This window comes from Echinops telfairi, unplaced genomic scaffold (genome assembly GCF_000313985.2).
Source record: "Echinops telfairi isolate 266 unplaced genomic scaffold, ASM31398v2 ScPeMD7_7417;HRSCAF=8455, whole genome shotgun sequence".
Classification (NCBI taxonomy): domain Eukaryota; kingdom Metazoa; phylum Chordata; class Mammalia; order Afrosoricida; family Tenrecidae; genus Echinops; species Echinops telfairi.
The window spans coordinates 3,689,141-3,712,388 of record NW_022111317.1 but is presented as its reverse complement, the minus strand read 5'-3'; the positions used below and the strand labels follow the sequence as shown (position 1 = coordinate 3,712,388).

The following is a 23,248-nucleotide window of genomic DNA, read 5'->3' as shown; positions in this document are numbered from 1 at the left end:
TGAGCTGATACCAAGGGCTCAAGTAGAAAGCAAATGTTTTGAGAATGATGAGGGCAACAAATGTACAAATGTGCTTGACACAATGGATGGACGGACTGTGATGAGTTGTATGAGCCCCCAATAAAATGACTTAAAAACATGTTTGCATTATCATGTAATGGCTTTTTAAATTTTACTTGAATGCTTAATAGGTAGCTACATTTTAATAAAAAGTAATTATAGTTATAACTTTCATAAACAAAAGCCTCATGGGACACTCCTATTTGTAAGGATGTAAAAGAGTTCTAAGATGAGTATAAACCGGTGTGGGAAGAATGGAAAAGTATATGATTGTTGGTGGTATATGTTGCCATGATATTTATTTCTAGAGAGTTACTTCTATCATTTACTTTGGGGACATTGGTATTTCAGTAGTAGCATTCTCACTTTTTAGCCAGACACTTGGGCTTGGTTCCCAGCCAGTGCACCTCATGCACACAGCTAGTACCTGCCTGCAAGGGGAGACTTGATGGATAGAAAGAAAGACCTGGCAACCTACTCCTGAAAACTTGCAAGTGGCAAAACCCTGTGCATCACAATGATTCAATTCCTGACTGATCTTGGGGAATAGACAAAACAGGTGGCATTTTGTTCTGTTGTACATGGTTCCTGCAAATCTGGAATTGGCCTGACAGCAGCTAACAACAGTAATTTACTCGTTATGGAAAATTTAGAAGTTAGATGTATGTTAGTGGTTATATGGGCCTGCAATTCCAGTACAATATGCTCTGGCGACCAATGAAGAGTGCAAATTGCCTTTGAGAAAACGGTGGTTGGAGTGGATTTCAGTTCTGGGTTTGTGCCTGCTTCGCACTATGACACTGGGCCAGGTGAGGCCCAGAGGCCGAGAGAGGTCAGTAACTGCCTTTCCTGGAGTGAAAGCACCGTTAATAAGCCGAGCAACCAATTTGTGTTCTTTGGCCATGTTGGTGGATGAGAGAGCTTGGTGGCTGTTCTCCCTCCTGTGAACAGAGCCTTGTCTTCTAGGTTTCCCTGTAACAGAGGCAGTGTGACTGCTGCTGCTCTGCAATGTTAGGAGAATTGAGCATGTTTGTAAGCACTTTGGAGATAAGCTGTAGCTGTTTACTTACATCAGGGTTTCAACCCAACTCCTGACAGTATTCAAATGGGTACAGTAATTTTCCCATTATCTCTGAATTCCTAATTGTAACAAAACAACTCCTAATTGTAACCAAGAAAAAACCAGCTTCATTGTCTTTAGGAAGTAGGCATTGCAGAAGCCTTCCCTGTAGACGTCTCACCGCCATCCAGTCAATTCCAACTCATCACAACCCTGTAGGACAGAGTAGAACCACCTTTGCATTTCTGAGACTGTAACTCTTACCCCTCCCCCCAACAGTTTTATTGGCATATAATTTACATATCCTACAGTTAAGTAGTTCCGTCACATCAAGAAGAGTTGTACAGTCATCACCACTATTGGTTTTAGAACATTTTCTTCATTCATGTACTCTTCGTTATTAGCTCTCTGTTCTCTCCCCACCCCGACCTCCCCTGTCTCATACCCCCAAGGAACCAGTAACTGTCTCTTTAGATTTAGAGACTCTTTTTTTTTTTACTCACTTTATTGGGGGCTCATACAACTCGTATAACAATCCATTCATACATCAATTGTGTAAAGCACATTTGTACATTCGTTGCCCTCATCATTCTCAAAACATTTGCTCTCCACTTGAGCCTTTGGCATCACCTCCTCATTTACCCCCCTCCCTCCTCCCCCTCCCTCATGAACCCTTGATAATTTATAAATTATGATTTTGTCATATCTTACACTGTCCAACGTCTCCCTTCACCCACTTTTAGAGACTCTCTATGGGCAGAAAGCTGCATCTTTCTTCTTCGGAGCAGCTGCTGATTGTGAACTCCTGACCTGGCGGCCTAGCAGGCCAACAAGTAACCTGGTCTTTGTCTCTCCGTGGAACTGTATGTATGTATAGCTGCCAAGTGCTTTACTGTTGTGGCTCCAGTTGCTGCCGTTTTAGGGAATCAGGGTGTTCATTTTCTCCTGCTGAAGAAGGTCCTTAGTGCTAGATCTAGGAACAGGATGGGGTTTGAAAACAAACATTAGAATGTACATGGCAAAGGACTGCTTTCTAAAAATTGATTATTGTGGGAGACTATCCTCTTTCTGCAACAGTGGCTCAGGCAGAGGAACAATTGTGAGGATGGTGGAGGACCAGGCAGTGTTTCGTTCTGTTGTGCATAAGGTTGCGATGGGTCAGAACTGACTCCATGACACCTAGCAACAACATACTCCTCTAACATTATTACTTTGACTTTGTGAAGTATTTGGAACTTTTGGCATTCTCTTCAGAGATATGTACAAAATAAGGTGACGGGGAGAGTTGGGTGATACCTGTTTTAAAAAAAACACTTCTCTAAGAAGTTGTCAGTGAAAAACTATTTCCTCCTCCCTCCCCTAAAAAAAAAAAAATCTAAAAATATTTTGAGCAATGATGGCTTTATCAGTAAAAATGGAGTCCTAAAAAAGTTCGTGGAAAAATGGAATCGAATGGTAACAGTGTTTCCATAGCCTTTTTGAAGTACCCACATATTCTAGTCCTGCCACTGTGAGCTACAACAGCAAAGGTTCTAGGTGGAAGAGTGGCCCCGGACTCTGCCAAATATGGAAAAGTTAGCAGCAATCACTCCTTAGGGCTCCTGCCTGGAACTGCACCTCCCTTTCCTGGGATGAAACGGTCAAATCTCTTTCCTCTCATTTTAATTTTCTATGTCTTTGTTTCTCCCCATACCCTGGCCCAGAGACCTTTCTTCATTACCACCTTATTGTCGTAAGTATTTACGGCAATTGAGGCGCTCTATAATCAGTTGTAAATTATCGGTACCTAGCTTTAAGTTTCAGGCTTGGGTGTTATTAAGGAGTCCTGGGGGTATAGTGGGTTAGCACTGGACCGCTAACTGCAAGGTCAGTGGTTCGAATCCACCGCTTGGGCGAAACATGAGCCTGTGTGCTAAAAAACCCTATGGCGCTGTTTTACTCTGTCCTTTAGGATCACTGTGCGTTGGGATCAACTTGATGGCAAGTGGGTCTTGTTTGGTTGGGGTGGTTCTTAGCACACCCTCTAGGGTAGGGTTTCTTTGCCTGGCACTGCTTTAGTCATCTAGTGCTGCTATAGCACAGATACCACAAGGGGATGGCTTTAAGAAACAGACTTTTAGATGTGATAAAATAATAATAATTTATAAATTATCAAGGGTTCAGGGGGAAGCGGGGAGGGAAGGGGAAAAAATGAGGAGCTGACACCAAGGGCTCAAGTGGAAAGCAGGTGTTGTGAGAATGATGAAGTCAACATATGTACTAATGTGCTGGACACAAATGATGTATGTATGAGCCCCTAATAAAATGATTATTAAAAAAAAACCAAAAACATATTTTCTCACAGTTCGGAGACTAGAAGTATGCATTCAGGTTGCAGTGTGTTCTCTCTCTGTCAGCTGTGGAGGAAGGCCTTTGCCTCTTCATTTCCTGCTGCCTGCTTCCCAAGAAATGTCAGCTGTTTTAAAACTGACCAAAGTAAAATAATTTAGAAGATAAAATGACAACATAAACAACATTTTGAAACCATAGTTTATTGAGATATATTTCATATACCATAAAATCCACTCATTTAAAGTATATAGCTTAATGGTTTTTTGTATTTTCAGTTTTACAAGCAACAGTACTGTCTAGTTCTAGAACATTTTCTTTCATCAGAAAGAAAGCCTGTATTAGAAACCTATATTATTAGCTGTCATTTCCAACCCCCTCTCTCTGGTCTCTCGCTCCTCCCCTCAGCTTCGAGAAACCACCAAGCCATTCCCTCTGTATGGATTTGCCTGTTGTGGGCATTTGATATCATGGGATCATACACCATGGTGACCTGTCGGATCTGCCTTCTTTATTTAGTTGAATGTTTTCAAGGTTCCTCCATGCACTGGTACATCGTGTGGATCTCTGCCACATATTATTGGTCCATTCGTTGGTGGGCATTTGGTTTTTTCCCACCTTTCACATTGGGAATCATGCTGTTACGAATATCTGGACAAGTCTTTGTGAAGAGACATCTTTTCAGATCTTTTGGGTATATACTTGGTATGGACCCTTTAATGTGATATCAGCTTGCCCTCACTTTGAAGTGATTGAACCCATCCCTTCTTGCAACAAATTCTTCATCACCATCACCTTCATTGCATGTGCAGCTTTTCAATCATTGACTAGGCTTTCCTTGCATTGAGGCTCAATGAGAACCAGGTGCCCTATTCCCACTGTTCCACGTATTCAACTTAAAGAAACACTTAAGAATGAATGCTGTTCATAACCCTGGGTCTACTTGTAGACCTAGGAGTGGAATTACTGGTTGTTTAAAACTCTCCTTAACATTTTCAGAACTGCCTGATTGCTTTCCCAAGGGGCTGCACCATTTTAAGTCCTCAAGTGGAATGTTGAAGGGGTCCTGTTTCTCCACATCCTCAGTAACAAAATCACCTGAATTTGTATTTTTGCCAGCCTCATAGGGGTGAAGCAGTGTCTCACTGTGGTTTTGATTTGCGTTTGGGGTTTATGGCAGTGGGTTTATCAACTCCCAGTAACTATTGTTGCAGTTGTTAGGATCAAAATCAGTGACCCTATAGAGTAAGTAAAACTGCTCCAGAGGTTTCCTAGGCTTAAGGTGGGCACGTTGCCAGGTCTTTTTCCCTGTGGAGGAGCTGCTAGTGGGTTTGAAGTGACAACCTTTTCATTAATAGCCAAGCACTGAATCTTTGTACCACCTGACTTGAAAACCCCGTGGAGCATTTCGGCTCTGTGCTTGTGGGGTTGCCGTGGGTTGGAATTGACTTGATGGTTAAGGTAACTTACAATAACAGTGAGTTATGTTGAGAATCTTCACATGCTTGTTGGGCACTTGTGGATTTCTTTGGGAAGACATGTTTTCTTTAAAGCCAAATATTGACAGCATACTGTTTGGAATACTATTGAGATTACCTTTCTTCCTGTAGCCAAGGTAAAAGAGTTTGGGGTCCAGTGATTCGAATGTTCTGGTGTATTCTTGAACGTTGTTTAGAAAGCTGATCTGGCTGCTCATCAGAGCATTGTCCTATAAACATGATATTTTTATCCCAGTGTGAGGTATCCGTAAAGTCATTTTTCCCAGCCTGATAGATTAAATAGTTATGTTGTAAATTTTTATCGCTGGGCTCAAAGAGCACAGGTAAAATTCATAAACAAGAAACTAACTCAGTGGTTCACAAAAGTTTTGTTAGATCTTGACCAGAGAAGGAAAATATCAGTAAAACAAGGAAAATGGAGGTTTGCCTTAACAACTGAAGTTAGAAGTAGCACTTTGGTTGGAAACTGGGAGTCCTTTTGGACAGGAATGGGAAAGCCCATGGTCTCAGCCTCACCACCCCTTCTCTCCCCAGCGCGGCACCATGCGGCGGCGCTATGAAGACGATGGCATTTCCGATGATGAGATTGAGGGGAAGAGAACCTTTGACTTGGAAGAGAAGCTCCACACCAACAAATACAATGCCAATTTTGTTACTTTTATGGAGGGAAAAGGTCAGTATCACCTTGGTTCAGATCTGTAGCATCCTGATTGGGACCAAGGAAAATCTGGGAAGGAGGCCTGGGGTACAGTGGTTGAATGCTTGGCTGTAACGGAAGAGTTGGTGGTTGGAATTCACCGGCCAGTGTATAGGAGAACGACTGGGCGATCTCCTCTCCCCTCCCATAAAGATGGCATGCGACTTAGGAAACCCAGAGAGCAGTTCTGTTCTGCCCCGTAGGATCGCTAGAAGTCAGAATCGACTCAGCAACAAACAGGAGACCCTGGAACCTGAGGGTGCAGTGTCTCTGCAGCTATGATGTGGCCTGTTGATGCTCTTACCTTTATTTTTCCTTGTTCTTGGCCCCCCGGCCTCCCCGCTGCAAGTCATTCTCTGCTGTTTTAGAAGTAAGCTTTCATTAGACTAGACAGCAGCATTTGGAGGCAATGGGGCTTCCATGGTAGTGTTCTTGCCTTTCATGCAGTATAGACGTGGGCTTGATTCTCAGCCCATGCATCTCTGGATGTGCAGACCTAGACCTAGCACATTGGCCCCTCAAGCCCCACTTCTCTGTTCACTTTGCTGTAACCTAAGAGATGTTTCTTAGTAACAAGCATTTATTGTCTGACATAACCGTGTGCCCAAGGCAACCAGCAGCACCTCTACCTCATTACGCAGGTCCTCGTAGTGCTTCTCCAGCTTTTCTAACCGGTGTTTTCCTGTGGTGACAGATTTCAATGTAGAGTACATCCAGCGTGGTGGCTTGAGAGACCCTCTGATTTTCAAGGACTCCGATGGCCTTGGAATCAAGTAAGTGTCCCCAGCCTGGGTGGATGTGGTTGGGAATGGCTGTGTTGTAATCAGGGCTGTAGACAGTGGCAGTTGAGAATTGAAAATGGTTTCCCATCTAGTTTTAAGAATGTGTTTTTCTTCTATTGGTAAACAAAGAATTAATGTTTATCTTTATAGGAGGGAACCCCAGTGGTGCAAAGATTAGTGCTGGGTTGCTAACAAAATGGTCAGCAGTTCAAACCCACCAGCTACTCCCAGGAAAGAGATGTAGCGATCTACTCCCCTAACAATGACAGCCTGAGAAACCCCATGGGCAGTTCTACTTTGTCCCGTAGGCTCACTAGGAGTCTAAACGAAATGAGAAAGTATTGATGAGCTAAAAAGAAAACAAATTTGAGAGCCAAATGGAGGGTGAGCATGATAGTGGGATAGGAGGAAGGTGAAAGGAAATAGAGGAAAGAAGTAGGAGGCAAAATATATTTATAGAGCTATAGCTATAGGCATGTATATATGTAAATATATTAATTTATAATGAAAAGGATAGAGGCCAATGTACATATATTTATATGTTAAGTATTACAATAGCAGACAGACTTTGGGCCTCTCTACTCAAGACTTTACGTAAGAACACTTTGTTCTAATAACCCGGCACTCTTTGATACTCACCTTCCCAACACAATAACTGAAGTCAAATGGGTGCATAAGCAAATGTGATGAAGATGTGATGGTGTCTGGTTATCAAAAGATATAGTGTCTGGAGTCTTAAAGGCTTGAAAGTTAAACAAGCAGCCAACTAGTAGGGAAGCAAATAAGCCCACATGGAAGAAGCACTCCAGCCTGTGTGACCATAAGGGGTTGATAAGATCAGGTATCAAAAGATCCAAAACAACTATATCGATGTAAATGAGGGGGGTTGGAATGGAGACCCAAAGTCCATCCGTAGACAATTGGATATTCCCCCACAGAAGGGTTATTAGGAAGGGATGGATTCAACCAAGGTGCAGTGTAGCACTGGTGAAACACATCATTCCTCTAGTTCCTGAATGCTTCCTTCCCCCCCACTACCATGACCCATTTTTACCTTACAAATCTGGCTAGACCAGAGACCACACACATTGGTTACACATAAGATCTCTCAGCACATGAACTTCAGGACAGATTAAACCCCTCAGGTACAGTAGTGGGAGTAGCAATATCATGAAGGTGGGGGGATGGCGGGGAGCGGGAAGGGGGAGAAAAGGGGAACCCATCAAAAGGTTGGATATATAGCCCCCTCCCAAAGGGGATGAATAGCAGAAGTGTAGGTAAAGGGAGACAACGGACAGTGTAAGATATGAAATAATAATAACAGTATATAATTGATCCAAGAATTCATGAGGGTGGGAGGGGAAAAAGGGGGAGCTTATTCCAAGGACTCCAGTAGAAAGAAAATGTTTTGGAAGGGGGAAAATGAGCTGATGCCAGGGCCTTATGTGGAGAGCAAATGTTTTGAGAATGATGAGGGCAATGAATGTACAAATGTGCTTTACACAATTGATACATGTATGGATTGTGATAAGAATTATATGAGCCCCTAATAAAATGATTTTTTTTAAAGCTTTGGAAATGATGATGGCAACATATGTACAAATATGCTTGGTACAATTGATGTATGGAATCTTTTTTTTTTTTTTTTTTTGTATGGAACTTTTAAGAGCTGTAAGAGCCCCCAATAAAATGAATGAAGGGGGGGGTGTCGGAAAAAAAAATCTACCACTTGAAATCTACCACTGATCACATTGTGTGGTACAGTGAACCCTCGTTTATCGCGGCTAATCGGTTCTAGACCCTACTGTGATAAATGAAATTCCGCGAAGTAAGATTCCTTATTTGTAAATAAAATATTTTCGTAGTTAGAGCATAGAGGACATGAAAAAACACCCTTTAGTCACCATTACACTCGTATTACCCAATTTGTTAAACGAAAAAGGGAAAATACAGTAAAACATTTTGGACGTTACAATTATTATTTATTATATTATTTATGGCATCTAGTTTACAGTATTACATATTTCACATACAGTATTATTATACATAGTTCTTACAAATACTGTAATCAATAGCCTATGAAATGACTTAAGGGATGTACTCTACAGGTGGGTGGCCGTCTTTTTCCTCTGAAGGAGTGGGTGTAGGCAGTGGGTGCTGTTACGCAAAAACCGCGATAGAGTGAAGCTGCGGAAGTTGAAGCGCGAAGTGGCGAGGGTTCACTGTATATGGTTACTTTTAATTTAAAATATACCTCTATTTTAAATGTGATCAGTGTGTCTGATGGGAATTTCTCCACGCTTTAAGAAAAGGGGGAAAAAACCTCTCTGTGACTTGAGAAATGGCCCTTTCCATTTATCCTCACTGGTCTTTGTCTCACAGGATGCCAGATCCAGACTTCACTGTGAACGATGTGAAAATGTGCGTGGGTAAGTATCAGGCTGCCGTGGTCTGTGTGTCTTGGAGGCAGGGGCTGAGACTGAAGGCTGAGGCACATTGCAAGGTACACTTGATTAGAAACTACTATTTTGTTAGCAACCAAGGATTTTCTCAAAGGGGATTCCAAAAGTGTTACCCCTAGTAAGTAGAGTACTTAATAGCCTCAGAACATTTGAACCTCCGCTGCCAGCTGGCATTTATCATTTTCTCCTGCCCTCCTTCCTTCCCTACTTTGAAGGGCTTGCCTTCCAGGGCAACCTATTCAGAAAAGGGGCTGAGGAATCTGTATTGTATCTCAGAATTAAGCTTCATTGTATATGTGGTTCCCCTCCGTTTTCTAAAACTAATACAGAAATTTCCAGGAAATTCTCACCAGTGTTACATTTGGTAACTTGGCCAAGGCTTGCAACTTTGTAAGCTTTGAAGTGTCTAATTTGACGGTCCTCTTAATTAGTGAGTGGTTAACTTGACGCTTTACTTAAACAAAGATGTGTTTTATGAAGTTCAAATAGAACAGTGCATTTAGGGAAATGCAAATACAAGTTTAGGAAAATAAAAGACACTGGAACCATTAAATCTGGGCGTCCCCGTATGGCCCCAGTGGTCACATACTGGACTGCTAGCTGAGAGGTTGGCAGTTCAAACGCACCCAGAGATACCAGGGAAGACAGGCCCAGTGAACTGTTTGGGGAAGGTCACCGCCTTGAATCCCCTGTGGGGCAGTTCTACTCTGCTGTGAGCTGGAATGGACTTGATAGCATCCAAGGACAAAGGAGAAAATGTTCTAGGACCAGTAGGAGCTCAGCTGGGGTTTCTACAGATCATGAGTATGGCCTAAGACATCCCTGGACCATTAGCTAGGGTGGTCCCCCTGCTATACACAGTAAGGCTGTAAAGCACAACCATGTCTTGGAGAAATGTTTCCAGCAGGGCTTGAAACGAAAGAGGTTTCTGGCTTTTTCCTCCTAGCCTTAAAACTTGGCTACGTATGTTTTGTTGCCTACCCTGAAGCTCCAGTGCCAGTGCCCCCTTCCCTTGGCTTTGGAAATGAAATGTTGTAGTAACATCTCTTGGCCACTTGAGGGCCCTTTCTACTCAGTTTGAGACTAGTCTCTTCATAAGAGATCTTAAAGTTGTCGCTAGCCCAGATAGAGGAAATTTCTCTAACCCTCACTGTTTCTGTGTGAGATTCCAGTCATCTGCCTGTCTCTGTATCCTAGCACAGGCCCTGAAGTAATAAGTGCTCAATAAATTTGTGGAATAATCAGCAGAATTCATTTCCACTCATCAAGAGGCAGGACTCTTAGAAGTGCTTCCCTGTCCCTGTCTTGACTTCTTTCCGAAGAGGCCCTGTAGGTCAGGACCATCCCGGGACCCATGGTTAATGGCTGACCCACCTTTTCTCTCTTGGCCATCAGGCCTTCTGGCAATGCTGGGTTTCCCAAAGTGTTGTACAGAGGGCTTGCTTCAGAATAGGTGCTGCTGCTGAAAAATGTCAGTCCCTGGAACCCGTTACAGACTTAGAGCATCCAAATTCTAATCTGTACAATACAAAGACTCAGTCAGTTATGAATCTTTCAGGGTTTTCCCACTTCATTACCATTTTGTTTCCTCAGTAATTCATTCACTACCCTGATCTTTAGAAGCCATTTGCAACCTTTATTTTCCAATAGACCAGTAGGCGTATCAAATAGTGATTGTAATTAACTAAATATGAACTAGAAAGTCCTAAGTTTTTTGAAACCTGAGTTTTTCTGGATTAATTTTTTTGGACAATTAATGATTGTTAAAATGTGACAAACAAAATATTGATGATTACCATAATCTATTATCACCACATGTACCCGTGGTAATCTAGTCTTCTTTTAAACCTGACTTGAATGTTCATCTCCAGTGTAGTTGTTTTTGTCCCAGAAGGAATGTAATATTAAAAAAAAAAAGTGATGATTTTGTCTTATGCATTTTATGTCATGGGACAGAGCCAGTGAGAGTGTGAGCTCTGGAACAAAACTGTGTGGGTTCAAATTCCAGCCCTCCCCCCTTAAAACATGATGGAAAAGGAAAGTCCTCAGAGTCGTGTGTGAGGTACACTAAGTGCTCAGTGGAAGTTAGCTATCACTCTGGCTCTCAAGTGCTGTGGCACACGGACTCTGCTAATGTGGTGGCATTGGGATGAGTACAGCTTTGGCTCACTCTGCTCTACATTCTTTTCTTTTTTTTTGCTGCTCTACATTCTAAAAGGAACAAATTCCATTGTAAAAATTACTGTAGAGCAGTGGTTCTCAACCTTCCACATGCCGCGACCCGTTAATACAGTTCCTCATGTTGTGGTGACCCCCAACCATAAAATTATTTTCATTGTTATTTCATAACTGTAATTTTGCTACTGTTATGATTCGGGCAACCCCCGTGAAAGGGTCGTTCGACCCCGAAGGGGTCTTGACCCACAGCTTGAGAACTGCTGCTGTAGAGGATTAAACAGCTCAAAAGTTATCACCACCACCATTATAAAATGTACAAGTCAGTGGCATAAAAGTCCATCCACAACATGAATCAAAGATCAGACGCGTGGATGTTCAGTCCGATGTAGATAAGAGAATTGAGTCCAGTTGTCTAGCTTAAGTCCTGCTCCTTAACTGCAAACTGCATGCTTTTCCTCAGTGAAAGCAGGATTCCTATTTAGTATGTAAATGTGTTAGGATCAAATCAGTTCTGAATGCAAAAGTCATACTTGGCCACATGAAGAGGCTTCACAAAGTTCAGGGGGAAAATAGAATGCAAAGATGATAGAATTTAGCCCCCAATAAAATGATTTTTAAAAAAGAAAAGATGATAGGATTTTTTCCCCACGAGCTTTTTGAAGCTCCCTCATATAGTAAATATGCCAATGGGAGTAATTGTTAGTTTGAACATTGCTCATTCTCTGTGATTTGATTTTTGGTTGATTTTACATCTTGAGAGTGGGAACCGCCCTCTTGCCTGCTACTGAATACACTTAGTAAGAAAGGCTCATGGGTTCCCTTCCGCCATGCTTCATGTTGTTCATCTATGCCAGGATATTGGTGGCTCAGAGGAGAGATCACTGTGTCTTTTCCTTGCAGGGAGTCGCCGCATGGTAGATGTCATGGATGTGAACACACAGAAAGGCATCGAAATGACCATGGCCCAGTGGACCCGCTACTATGAGACTCCAGAGGATGAGCGGGAGAAGCTCTATAATGTCATCAGCCTGGAGTTTAGTCATACCAGGCTAGAGAACATGGTGCAGAGGCCCTCCACGGTGAGTCCGCTGGTCGCCACCTTGCTACTGTTACCAGGAAGGTGGTTTCTGTCTTGGAAGAATTGATAACTTTCTGTCTGGGTGAACATGACAATTGGACAAGAGTAACTCGTATTTTTAGAAGGTCTCTCATTTTTCAAAATAATTTTATTTAGGGAGGAGTCTAGTGCACAGTAAGTCTAGTACACTGATTTGCTTAGTCTCATTGCCAATTGCGGTTAGGAATGGTGGTCATGACATATAATGGAGATGCTCAGAATTCGCTCTTAGGAGAGTCATCAGTGGGAAGTCTGCCTAAGAAATGTCTGTCCTATAGTTTCATCCTTGTTAATAAGGTTGACTGAAACATGATCATTGTATGAGATGTTGCTTAGAATGATGTAGGGATAACTAGTAGAAAGAGCTAGTCGCCCTGCCCTTAGGGGAAAGTTAACCAAATTTGGTTTTGAGTCTTAGCTTCCCTGAAGGCAGACGTTAGTGTAATAACTCACCTTGGGACTGCCTACAGAATGCTGGGAATAATTAGTTCCCTGAGGGGGCTTGGTTTCACTTTTGGGATCTACTTTGTCATATTTGCACCTAGATTTTCCTTCTTTATGAACTTCCTGACTCAGAACTCCCTTGATCCAAGCATTCCACTTGGAGCACTGAGACTTGAAATGTCTTATTATCTTATTAAAGTCAATATTTGAATGATTTATTCCAGCTCAAGTCAAAGTATCTTATTTGTGTCACTTGATTTCCAAAGTTGATAAAGGAATTGCTTAACACTTTGTTACTTAGTGCATACCTCCGTGGTCTGCTAGTGTATTGCACTGTTCTTCACGCCGGCACACTTGCACCCATCAACAGAAGGTGAAAGGGCTCTCCTATTTCAATGCCGGAAGAGACAAAATTTCTTGTCATTGCTTCTAGTTACTACAACTCGGTGCAGACTTTCTCACTAAGCAGTCCCCTCCTCTCAGAATATTAATAATAGGATTCTTTTTACATGATCATTATATGATCCTGTGGAAGTATTGGAAACGAGGTGGTTAAAATTTGACTTTTTGTTCCCAAACATAGTCCATTTAAACTAATTTTTTCAAAAATAAAGAATTCCATGAGAGAGAGAAGCATTGCGATAACATTGGCCGTGCATGAATTAATTAATTAGTTAGTTAGTTAATTTGTTTATTTATTTATTTCTGGCATCTCAGTTTAAGAATAGCATGATTACAGATGTGAAAGTCAGACTTGGCAGAATCATATTGTTCCTGTCTTAAAAGGTAGGAGAACTGAGTGGCTGTTCACAAATTGCCGTCTTTATGGCAGCCTTAGTTTTTTAATGATACTCACACTCTATTGTCTTATAAAAAGTGAGAGTTAGGACCTGTGAAAGGGTGAGAAAGAGAGAATTATCGAGGAGCAGAGGCCACAATGCTCAAGTATCATTCGGGGATGAAAACGCCAGGAGATTGCGTGAGTAGTTTTCAGTCAGGTAGCCCGGAGAAGAAAGCAAGCTTTTCCTGCTTAGTTATGTAAGCAGTGCATAGCTTTTTCTTCTGGTGTTTATCCCCTAAAGGTGTATCCTTCCATTTACATAGGACTTTTCCTGTAGATGGCGTGGTGCTTTTTAAAAAGTCAGCTTCATTGTGGTATAACTGGCATGCAGTTGAGGGCACCCATTTGTAAGTGTGCTTGACAGTAAATAGTGACAGGTGTGCTCCCTGTGTAACCACCGCCGCCGCCACCAGTCGATGTGGAGAAAGTTTCCTGCAGGTGTTTCTCAGCCTGGAGCTCCTTGGCTCTTAGGACCCTCCTCACTACAGAGTGTGCTTACTGATTCTCTGAGTGCCTGCCTCATGGTGAGCACACTGCTCGGGGGCTAGAGGTGCTCTTGTCCTCACAACGGTCCTTGTCTTCTGGGGGCAGACAGACAAGGAACTGGGTGTAGATACACTGTCATATGGTAGGTGCTTCAAAAGTGAGTGCCTATGCAGTGTTGTGGCAGCCCATAGGAAGGAGCCACCCAGACTAAACTGGAAGGAGTGGGGAGGGAAGAAGTAGTACCTACCTATATCTAACAGAGGAAACAATGAGGCAAAGAGGGTAGAGACTAGAACTCAAGGCAGAAGGAATAGTGGGACAGTTAAGGTTGGCATTGTTTGAGCCATTGTGGTGTTAGCCAAAAGTGGAATTTCCTGGTGAGGAGTGGGCATGTGTGCCGTGGTCACCCCAGCCGTTCCAAGAGGTGAGGGACAGTGGAAATGGCAACAGGTACTACAATCTGCAGATTTGTCTAGTGAGGGAGATTCATTCATGGGCACAGGACACTTTTGCACAGTATATGGGCATATTCTTATTGTGCCTGGGCACCATTGAGTCCATGTGGCCATGTAGTGACAGAGTAGTTTCTGAGGCTGAACTCTTCACACAAGCAGATTGCCTATCTTCTCTCCCATGGTGTGGCTGATGGGTTTGAACTGCTCTGCTGACCTTGGATTAGCAGCTGAGGGCTTAACTAAGCCATTGCACTACCAGTGGTCTTGATTCGGTATATTAAGTCTAGTTTAGATTTGGTATGGGAGAAAGATGGGACTTTGTAATCTCATACAGAGTTACAGTCTTGGGAACCTACAGAGGCAGTTCTACCCTGTCCTCTAGGGTTGCTATGGTATGAGTTGGTGTGGACTCGAAGGCATGAGTTTGGGTTGGTTTTAGGTGTGGTAATTGGTGCTAAACAGGGAGAGACTAGCGATGGTTCTTAGAGGAGACCGGCTCTCCTATGGATCAGACCCGTTAGCCAAAGGCCTATTCAGAGGCTAAGGATTTAACCTAAGAAGAAAGGTGTGACCACATTCTTACAACGTTCATTGTATAGTTGGGTGATACCCTGTGATGCCAACTAAAGGGAGGCCAGAGGGACTGACTTGCTGCTAAAGGTGATCCAGCCACAAAGTCTGCTTTCCCTAAATGAACACTTGGTAAAAAATACTCTGGTACTCCAAGCCTTCTTCTCTTCATGCAGGTACCTACCAGTGGGTCAGTGGGCTAGGCCCTGCCTTAGAACTCCTGGCTCCGTTGCAGCAAGTTAGCCTTTACCAGTTATTCCTCCCCTTCCTTGTTTCTCCAAGTCCCTGGTGATCCCAGCCATGGGAACTCCTGCGACCTCAGTTCTTTGCTTTGTCGGGTACACATTGCAAGGGAAATCAGTGTTCAAATACAGAGATTGCTTATACAATGCTCACCAGATGCATACGTTTTAGCCCATTAGTTAGATATTTGTGACAACAGCCCTGTGCTAGATTCGTGGGTGTTTGGCGCATCCAGTTACAGCACCAGGGACTGTTTTGTTCAGTGATTGAGCCGTGATATTTGAAGGTACAGAACATGTTAAAGGCCAGTGGAAATTATTGAGTTAAGTTGTTAATGGTTTTCCTTTCTCCTTTCATCAAACACTATATATAAAGTTCCCAAGCTCTGATAACATTATTTCAAAACATTTTTGTGTGCTTATATTCAATTCTCACAACATCCCTTCATGGCAGTTATCCTCATTTTACAGATGAGTTTCTGTGACTTGAATGGTCTTGAGGAAGCATGGTAGGCCTGGGGGTTCTGATTTTCAGCCTCCTAGTAACTATAGCCCACGACCATGCAAGGCTACAGATTCGTGCTGGACTTCATTCCTCTCCCCACACCAGACCTTAACAGTCTTATGGTACATTTACAAGTACCTTTTAGATAGCACCTTTGATTGGATAGAAGAACAACAGGAAATTTATACCAGAGTTGGCCTGCAAGAGTAGTAGTGGACATAGCTGTATTAGTAATCAATCCATGTTTATTAGTACTGTTTTTTCAGTCACGTTGATGGGACCACAAGTCTTTATCCTCATTGAATAGTTATTTCCAGAGTCTTTGCCTATTGACCCTAGTTTTCACCAATAGATTGTTCTAATTCACTTATAATGGTAGTCTTTCAATATATCTTTTAAGAAACGCTGTTTTTCTGACTTTAAAGTTATCTTTAACCCTGACCCTGCCTTTGAAGCCTAAATGTTTCTCCTGCTTCCTAAAGGTGGATTTCATTGACTGGGTGGACAACATGTGGCCACGGCATTTGAAGGAAAGTCAGACAGAATCAACCAATGCCATTCTGGAGATGCAGTACCCAAAGGTGCAGAAGTAAGTGGCTTCCCTGCATCTCCTCAGGGTGCGATGGGAGAGCTCCGGAACCTTGTTCCTGGTGCTAGATAATCAAAAAGATGACTTACTTCAAGAACAGGCTTTCCTCGTCCAAAGGCAGGAGTGTGTGTCAGAGGGCCACAGCCTCCGATCACCAGAATGCATCCTGGCACCCTGGTGGCTCCAAATTCCCTTCCTCACACACTGGGAGTTCACCCAGGGTCGCTGGGGTGGGGGTGGGGGGAGGGCGGTAGTGTGGCATGTGGCAGGAAGGGGCCTCTTTGCTCACCAATGCACTAACGCTGCTGCTCTTTTTGGGCCAGGTACTGTCTAATGAGTGTCCGAGGCTGCTATACTGACTTCCATGTGGACTTTGGTGGTACCTCTGTTTGGTACCACATCCATCAAGGGGGCAAGGTACGGTCCAACTTGTGATGGGGCTGCACTCTGAAGCTGGTTATGTGACTTGGCTTTGGATTTTGCATGCTGAATATACCCTTGACACGAATCTATTAGGAAATTGTCCCAACCCGTATCTGCAGGGAATTGTAGGCTCAGCTGTGCTTCTTGGCAAGAGAGCAAAAGGCATTAGAATTCATCTAGTCTACCACCTAGACTCTAGCCTTGGCACAGCACTTAGTAAACCTCAATAGTCCCATTTCTAGGTCCCCCAAACAGGGTTCTCCTCAGGAACCCCAGGTATTACTTTAGGAAGACAAGATCACTTTTCTACCTGGCAATAAACTAAAGTGGTAAAGTGAACTCTCATGTTAGTCAGGGATTGAGGCTCTGTGCCAGTTTAGCCTCTATGGAGGCATTGGTCAAAACACAGCCAAAGGAGCCTTTCATCCCCTCTGACAGATCACCAGCCGTAATGAATGTCAGAGTGTTTTCTGAGTGCTGCGCTGAAACCTAGAGTTAATATCGGGTCTGCAGCACAATGCTGCGTTACCTACCCTTCTTCCCCTTGTGAAAAGTGATACATTTGTGAGCAGTGGACCTTACGTGAGAGTAGAAATGCAATGAAAATATATAATACATTTAGGATGAGGGAAGTCATTCAAAACTTCTTCAAGTCTTGTCCTATTGGTCTTGGCGACAATGATCTTGGAACAAAGCAAGCCAGGACAGTGTCTGGCAGGTATTATACCAGACTACCTGTGCCTTTCGGTAGGCCTGTAAAGGCTGTGTGAAGGACTGCGTAGATAACAAGACAAGGTGACCCTCCTCCTGGAATCTGGGGTGGGGGGGTCCTGGGTTCTCAGTCTAACCCCAGGGCCCTCTCTTCTCCCTGGTGCCTGTATATTTTAGTGCCTGTATATCGGTTAAGGGAGACGACTGGGTCATGTCAATGGCTGTTAACAGACTGAAGTTTCTTAACTCACAGGTCTTCTGGCTCATCCCCCCTACAGCCCACAACCTGGAGCTGTACGAGAATTGGCTGCTGTCAGGGAAACAGGGAGACATCTTTCTGGGTGACCGGGTATCAGATTGCCAGCGCATTGAGCTCAAGCAGGGCTATACCTTCGTCATTCCCTCAGGTAAGCAGGAGCCGGGAAGTAGTTGTCCACTCCAGCCATTGTCACTTCTTAGATGGTGTCTTCTCCTTTCTTTGTGGAGTAGTGACTGAGAACTTACTTAAAAAAACAACCCTAAGCAGTGATTCTCCACTGAAGGTTTACATCAGAATTTCCAGTGGAGACTTTTCACACCTCGTTTGGGCTCTACAGTAGTCCTAGTCATTTAGAATCTCGAGGCCACAGGACCTGTTTTGCAGGTGATCCCCAGCTGCCGAGCCAAGTCTTCTAAGGCTGCCCGGCAGAATCAGTAGGAACTGTGATCAATCAAGTCACTGGCTAAAAGCTAAGCACCCTAAAGAGCACCGGTGCTGGAAGTCTGTCTGCTTACTGCTGTAAAACCATCTGGGGCAAACATTTAAATTTCTTCGTCTCATCTTGTCATGAGGGGAAATGAGAATGTGTGTAATCTGTGCAGAGCCTGGTAGGCACTCCAGATCATGGCAACAGCTCTGTTAAAAGCTTACTATATGATAAAAGCACTTTGCATTCCATTTCTCACTTAATAGTCACCAGTAATCGGGTGAGGTGTAACTTAACTTGATTTTATAGAGTGAATTGGGGTTTAAGAGATTTGGTAACTTGATTGACCCCTAAAAGAGGGTGTGGTCCAGGAGTCTGACTCTGGCTCTGTGAGCTGCCTTATGATCATTGCTTCCAACCACTGCTTTACGGTCCCTTTCTTCTAGGGTGGATCCATGCTGTGTATACTCCTACAGATACCTTAGTTTTTGGAGGCAATTTTCTGCATAGCTTCAATATCCCCATGCAGTTAAAAATATACAACATTGAAGATCGGACTCGGGTAAGTAATTGTATGTAACAATTGGGTGTGAAGATGTTTGCCACTCAAGACACAAGATGTTAAGCAGTCGTGGATAATTTGTTAAAACCCACCTTTCTCTGAATTGAAGTTTCACATATTGGGAACGCAGGAAAAAATATAAATTTAAAAGGAGCTATATGTTTGATTTTTAGTCACTCAAGTTTTTTAGGTTCTTGGTAATCTCTTGAGCCATGTCTTTTCATTTTTATGATCCTAGAATAATTTGGTATAGTGGGCTTTTATCAATTCAAGATTTACAACTTTAAATTCACCTATCTTATCTTTATTCTGATTACTATAGAGCACTTAAACTGTCTTGTATGTCTAAGTGCACATGTGCCTTTCTCAATGGGTTCCATGAGAACAGTAAGGTCTATACAAAATTACTCTTGTGTCTTTTTCTTATTTCCTCAATTTCCCTGCAGCTATTACATAGCATCAACCTTTGTAGGCAGGTAGAGAAGGTGATGTTAGGGACAGTGGAGGCCTCAGGCAGAATCTGGCCAACTGTTTCTGTCAAGGGCCAGAGAGTCAATGTGTTATACTGTGGCCTCACAATACCTGACCCTACTTAATTCTGGTCGGTATGGGGCACTTTAGTGAACGGGCATGACTAGGTTCCAGCACAGTTTGTTTATGGATACAAGTTTGAGTTTCAAGTGTTACAAGCTATTATTATAATTTTTTTAACCCCTTAAAAATGGCAAAAACTATCCTTAGGGCAGAGGCCTTTGCAAAACAGGCAGTAGACCAAATCCACTAACTGTTGCCGAGTTGGGCCTTGGGAAGTCAGGTTTAATTCCCGATCAGAATCCTGGTTGGCCAAAGCTCAATAGTAATATGATGATGAAAGCAGAAGAAGTATTGACACTAAAATAGCGACTAGCATGCTGTCTGGACTTAGTTCACAAAATTGTTTAGCACCAAAAATAACACTAATGCATTATGAACAGACATTAGCAAATGTGGAGAAATGCTAACAGAATCTAGGCAAAGGAGGGTCCACAAGTGTTCATGGTTTAGTTGTACTGTTGTTCTTAGGGCACAGCATTCAGTAGTGGTCACTGACCCTGGTACTCTGCGTAAAGTCAGGTAACCAACCACATAGTAGTACCTTTCTTGAAACATTGATGTAGGTCTAGGAGCTACCTACCCATCACCTCATGCACACACTTGGCATTGTTGTTGGCCTTTTAGTATAATTCAAAGAAAGTGCTTCTAGGTAAATTTTACAAAAGTGAATTTCTGCTTGTTAAGAAAAGTTCAACTACAAAAGTTAAGTAGTTTAATTAGTTCAACGTTGTAATAAAGGAATATCTGTAAAAAGTAGTTTAAATGTTTCAAAAGAATATCTAATTTTCTTGTTTTATCCGGTATCATTTTAAGAAGTAATGCCACCCACCTGCTGTTGGATGCAGTCCGGAAATTAGTTTTTAGAAAGCATTCCCTTTTCATGGCTGAAGATAATTGTTATACCTGGGGCTTAATTGGTTGTTCAGTTTCAGGGACCAAGTACCTGCTATGTCTTCCTGCGAATGCATTCAAGCAAGAAAGGGAGGCTAGGCGAGGGCTTCATCAAGGTTTTGGGGTACATTCCATTATTTTTCCATCCCATTTTTCCATGCATGAGTTGAAGCCCCTCAGATGGTCAGTAGCCCGGGTACAGTGAGCACCTTGCCTCTGCATGGCATTCCATGCAGTCAGCTAAACTGGTGAGAACCTGTCCTGACGTTTCAAATTCCTTTGTACATCCTTTGTCCCTATCTGACCACCATACTATTCTTAATTATTTCATTCCAAACAAGGAAGCCTTTCGGTTTTCTGTAAAATATCATACACATACAAACCCAGAATTTTGATTTTTCTTTCCACACCAAACCTTTATAACATGCCCAAACCAACCCTTATAAGTTTATGTCAACTGACAGTGTTTAAGTAGAAAGAATATAGTCTAAGAATGTTCTACAGAAGTAGTAATGAGGCATATTGTAGATTCAAGACATTATATATAATTTGTAGAAGTGTATTACTCTACTGGTAATGCTGAGCATCTCAATTTTTATAATGAAGATTGAAAAAAAACACCTCTAACTTTAACCCCATCTTAGAAATTATACTCTGGTGGTTGGCAGTCCAGGGAAACTGTAATTCAGGTAGGTCAGGTATACATTACAGTGCCTTGGCTATTGTTGAGAAAGTGGGCTGAGTGAAAAAACCGACATGTTTAAAGCCCTTATTTTATGTTTTATTTCCTTTTTCTCCGCCCCCGCCCACTGTCAACGAAGCTCTCCGTAGTGTTCACAAAGGCTGTGAGGCTGGGAGTTGTTCTGAACTCCTACTAGAGGCCCTTCAAGGAAAATGCTTGAATACTTCAGAGGCTAATGGAGAGGCAGAGTATATTTTGTTGTGTTTTATTTTTCAGAATCATGTACCTATTAACTTTGCCCCAAAGAAATAAAGGCATTTGATGTTTGAAGTAAGGGAGGAAAAGTCTAGTTCCCGTGTAAACAGGCCCAGAGTCTGCACCAGAAAGCCAGTGGGGCAGGTGATGTGAAACCTCTCCCTCTGCTGCCTTGTGATGAGGAAGGCCATCTCCTCACTCCATGTGCAGATCTTCTTGGTTTAGGAAGAGTCCCTGACAGGGGTCTTTGAAAGGGCTAGGTGAAGTCCTCTCTCTTCATGACAGGAGTGCTTGCTCGTGGATGACGCATTCACACTGATCTGCAGGGAGTTGGGTGACTTATTCTTTCCAAGAACGGCCTCCAACAGAAGCCAGCAAAGTATCTCTAGGATGGTCCCATCATTGGCCTTCCTCACTGACCAGCCCAGGCTCACCTGGCTTGGCAGTGGTGGCCGGGACAGACCTAAAGGGCACTCTCATGCTCTTTCTGCTGCAGTGATCTCAAGCTACTTTGGGAGAAAAGGACAAGAAAACGAAAGGTAGTGTCTGGCCTGCTCACACGAACCCTAGTTTGATTTGTGAACATATCAAATTGGCAAATGACCAAGTCCTAGGCTGCAGAGCTGAGTGCCGATAGTTGGGGCATTAGTGCTGTGTCCTGACCTGGACCCAGGATGACAGAGTCTCTGATTGTATTTCCATCTATGCGAGGACATTGTAAAAACATGTAGCTGCAACCCATGCCCTGTTTTTCCCTTGGCTTCTCTGTTCCACTGCCTTCTGATGCAGGAGAAACTGAATAGTAGAGGCAAGAGTGCCTGTCACACCTCCGTGTCCTAAGAACTCTCAAACCACCTTCTCAGCTAGGTAGAACATATCTGACACCAACATTTTACGCCATCCAACCCCCACCCCACCACCCAAAAAACAAGTTTTGTTTTGTTTTGTTTTACCATTTTCCATTCAGTCAAAACAATTTGCTGGTGGCTCTCACTGGTCTTTCCAAGTACCGATTACCTAGAGAGATTGTGTTCCAACACTCCAGGTTGACTGAACAGAGTTTTACCTGAGTTAATTAGTATAGTGCTTCAATATATTTTACTGTTTTGCCCTGAAAATTGCTATCAGCTTACATTTTTCATGATGTATTCCTGTATAGGTACCAAACAAGTTCCGCTATCCCTTCTACTATGAGATGTGCTGGTACGTGTTGGAGCGCTATGTGTATTGCATAACCAACCGCTCCCACCTAACTAAGGAGTTTCAGAAAGAGTCTCTTAGCATGGGTAAGTGTGCTGCCTGCCTGAACTGCCAGACGAGACATGTTTTACAACCTGCAGGAATGTTTAATAGGGTAGGCTATTGTTCAGTAGCTTAGTGTTGGTTGGTTTGCTTGCTTGCTTGCTTGTCTATGTGTTTGCCTGCCTTCCAACTTATCCTACTTGAAAGTATAAAAATTCCTCACTCGAGTTGAATGGTAGTTGTAATTTATCCAGTTCTCTGGATGAAATGCCCTGGATACCATCTTTGTCTGAATTATTAGAATTAGCTCCTCAAGAAAGATGAACATTGTTCGAAGGGTTAATTGTACAATGAATGGTCTTTGGGCACAGTACAAAATGAGATTTGTTTTATTATAATAATTCTTAAAATGTTCCAGGTACTATACCAAGTAGTCATTAGAATTACCTGTGGTGTAGGTGTTGTCTGTGATCTCTTATAGTTTGTTAAGTGGCAAAGCCATAATTTAAACCTAGATTGGTTAGACACTGAAATGTATGCTCTTAACCCTGGTTTGTTAATGTTCGCTCATGTTTATCAAGAAAAATATTTTATCAGAAGACCCAAAACAAAGAATTGATTGGATGCGAACATAGGAGTTCGGAGTCGAGACACAAACACAAAGCCCATCTGTAGATAACTGAACATCCCCTTACAGAAGGGTCACAAGGAAGGGATGAGCCAGCCAGGGTGCCGTATAACACCGACAAAGCACACAACATTCCTCTAGTTCTCTATTGCTCTCCCCCCCTGCCTGGTACTCTGCGTAAAGTCAGGTAACCAACCACATAGTAGTACCTTTCTTGAAACATTGATGTAGGTCTAGGAGCTACCTACCCATCACCTCA

At 42.8% G+C, this 23,248-nt stretch overlaps 1 protein-coding gene across 3 annotated transcripts in view; it reads left to right on the top strand.

Moving 5' to 3' along the window:
* The window catches only part of KDM2A (lysine demethylase 2A), a 107,212-nt gene that overhangs the window by 54,134 nt on the left and 29,830 nt on the right, over positions 1–23,248 (top strand). The window contains exons 1-10 of one of the 3 annotated variants that reach the window (XM_045297221.1): positions 1,878–1,987; positions 5,482–5,620; positions 6,339–6,417; positions 8,809–8,855; positions 11,967–12,145; positions 16,209–16,315; positions 16,639–16,732; positions 17,703–17,856; positions 18,582–18,697; positions 22,279–22,405. In XM_045297221.1, the coding sequence (XP_045153156.1) occupies positions 5,491–5,620; positions 6,339–6,417; positions 8,809–8,855; positions 11,967–12,145; positions 16,209–16,315; positions 16,639–16,732; positions 17,703–17,856; positions 18,582–18,697; positions 22,279–22,405 (1,033 nt within the window). In that variant the 5' untranslated portion in view covers positions 1,878–1,987; positions 5,482–5,490. Of the gene's footprint in view, positions 1–1,877; positions 1,988–2,790; positions 2,853–5,481; positions 5,621–6,338; positions 6,418–8,808; positions 8,856–11,966; positions 12,146–16,208; positions 16,316–16,638; positions 16,733–17,702; positions 17,857–18,581; positions 18,698–22,278; positions 22,406–23,248 lie in introns of those variants that run through there. The other 2 variants (XM_045297222.1, XM_004713575.2) reach the window with 2 other exon arrangements.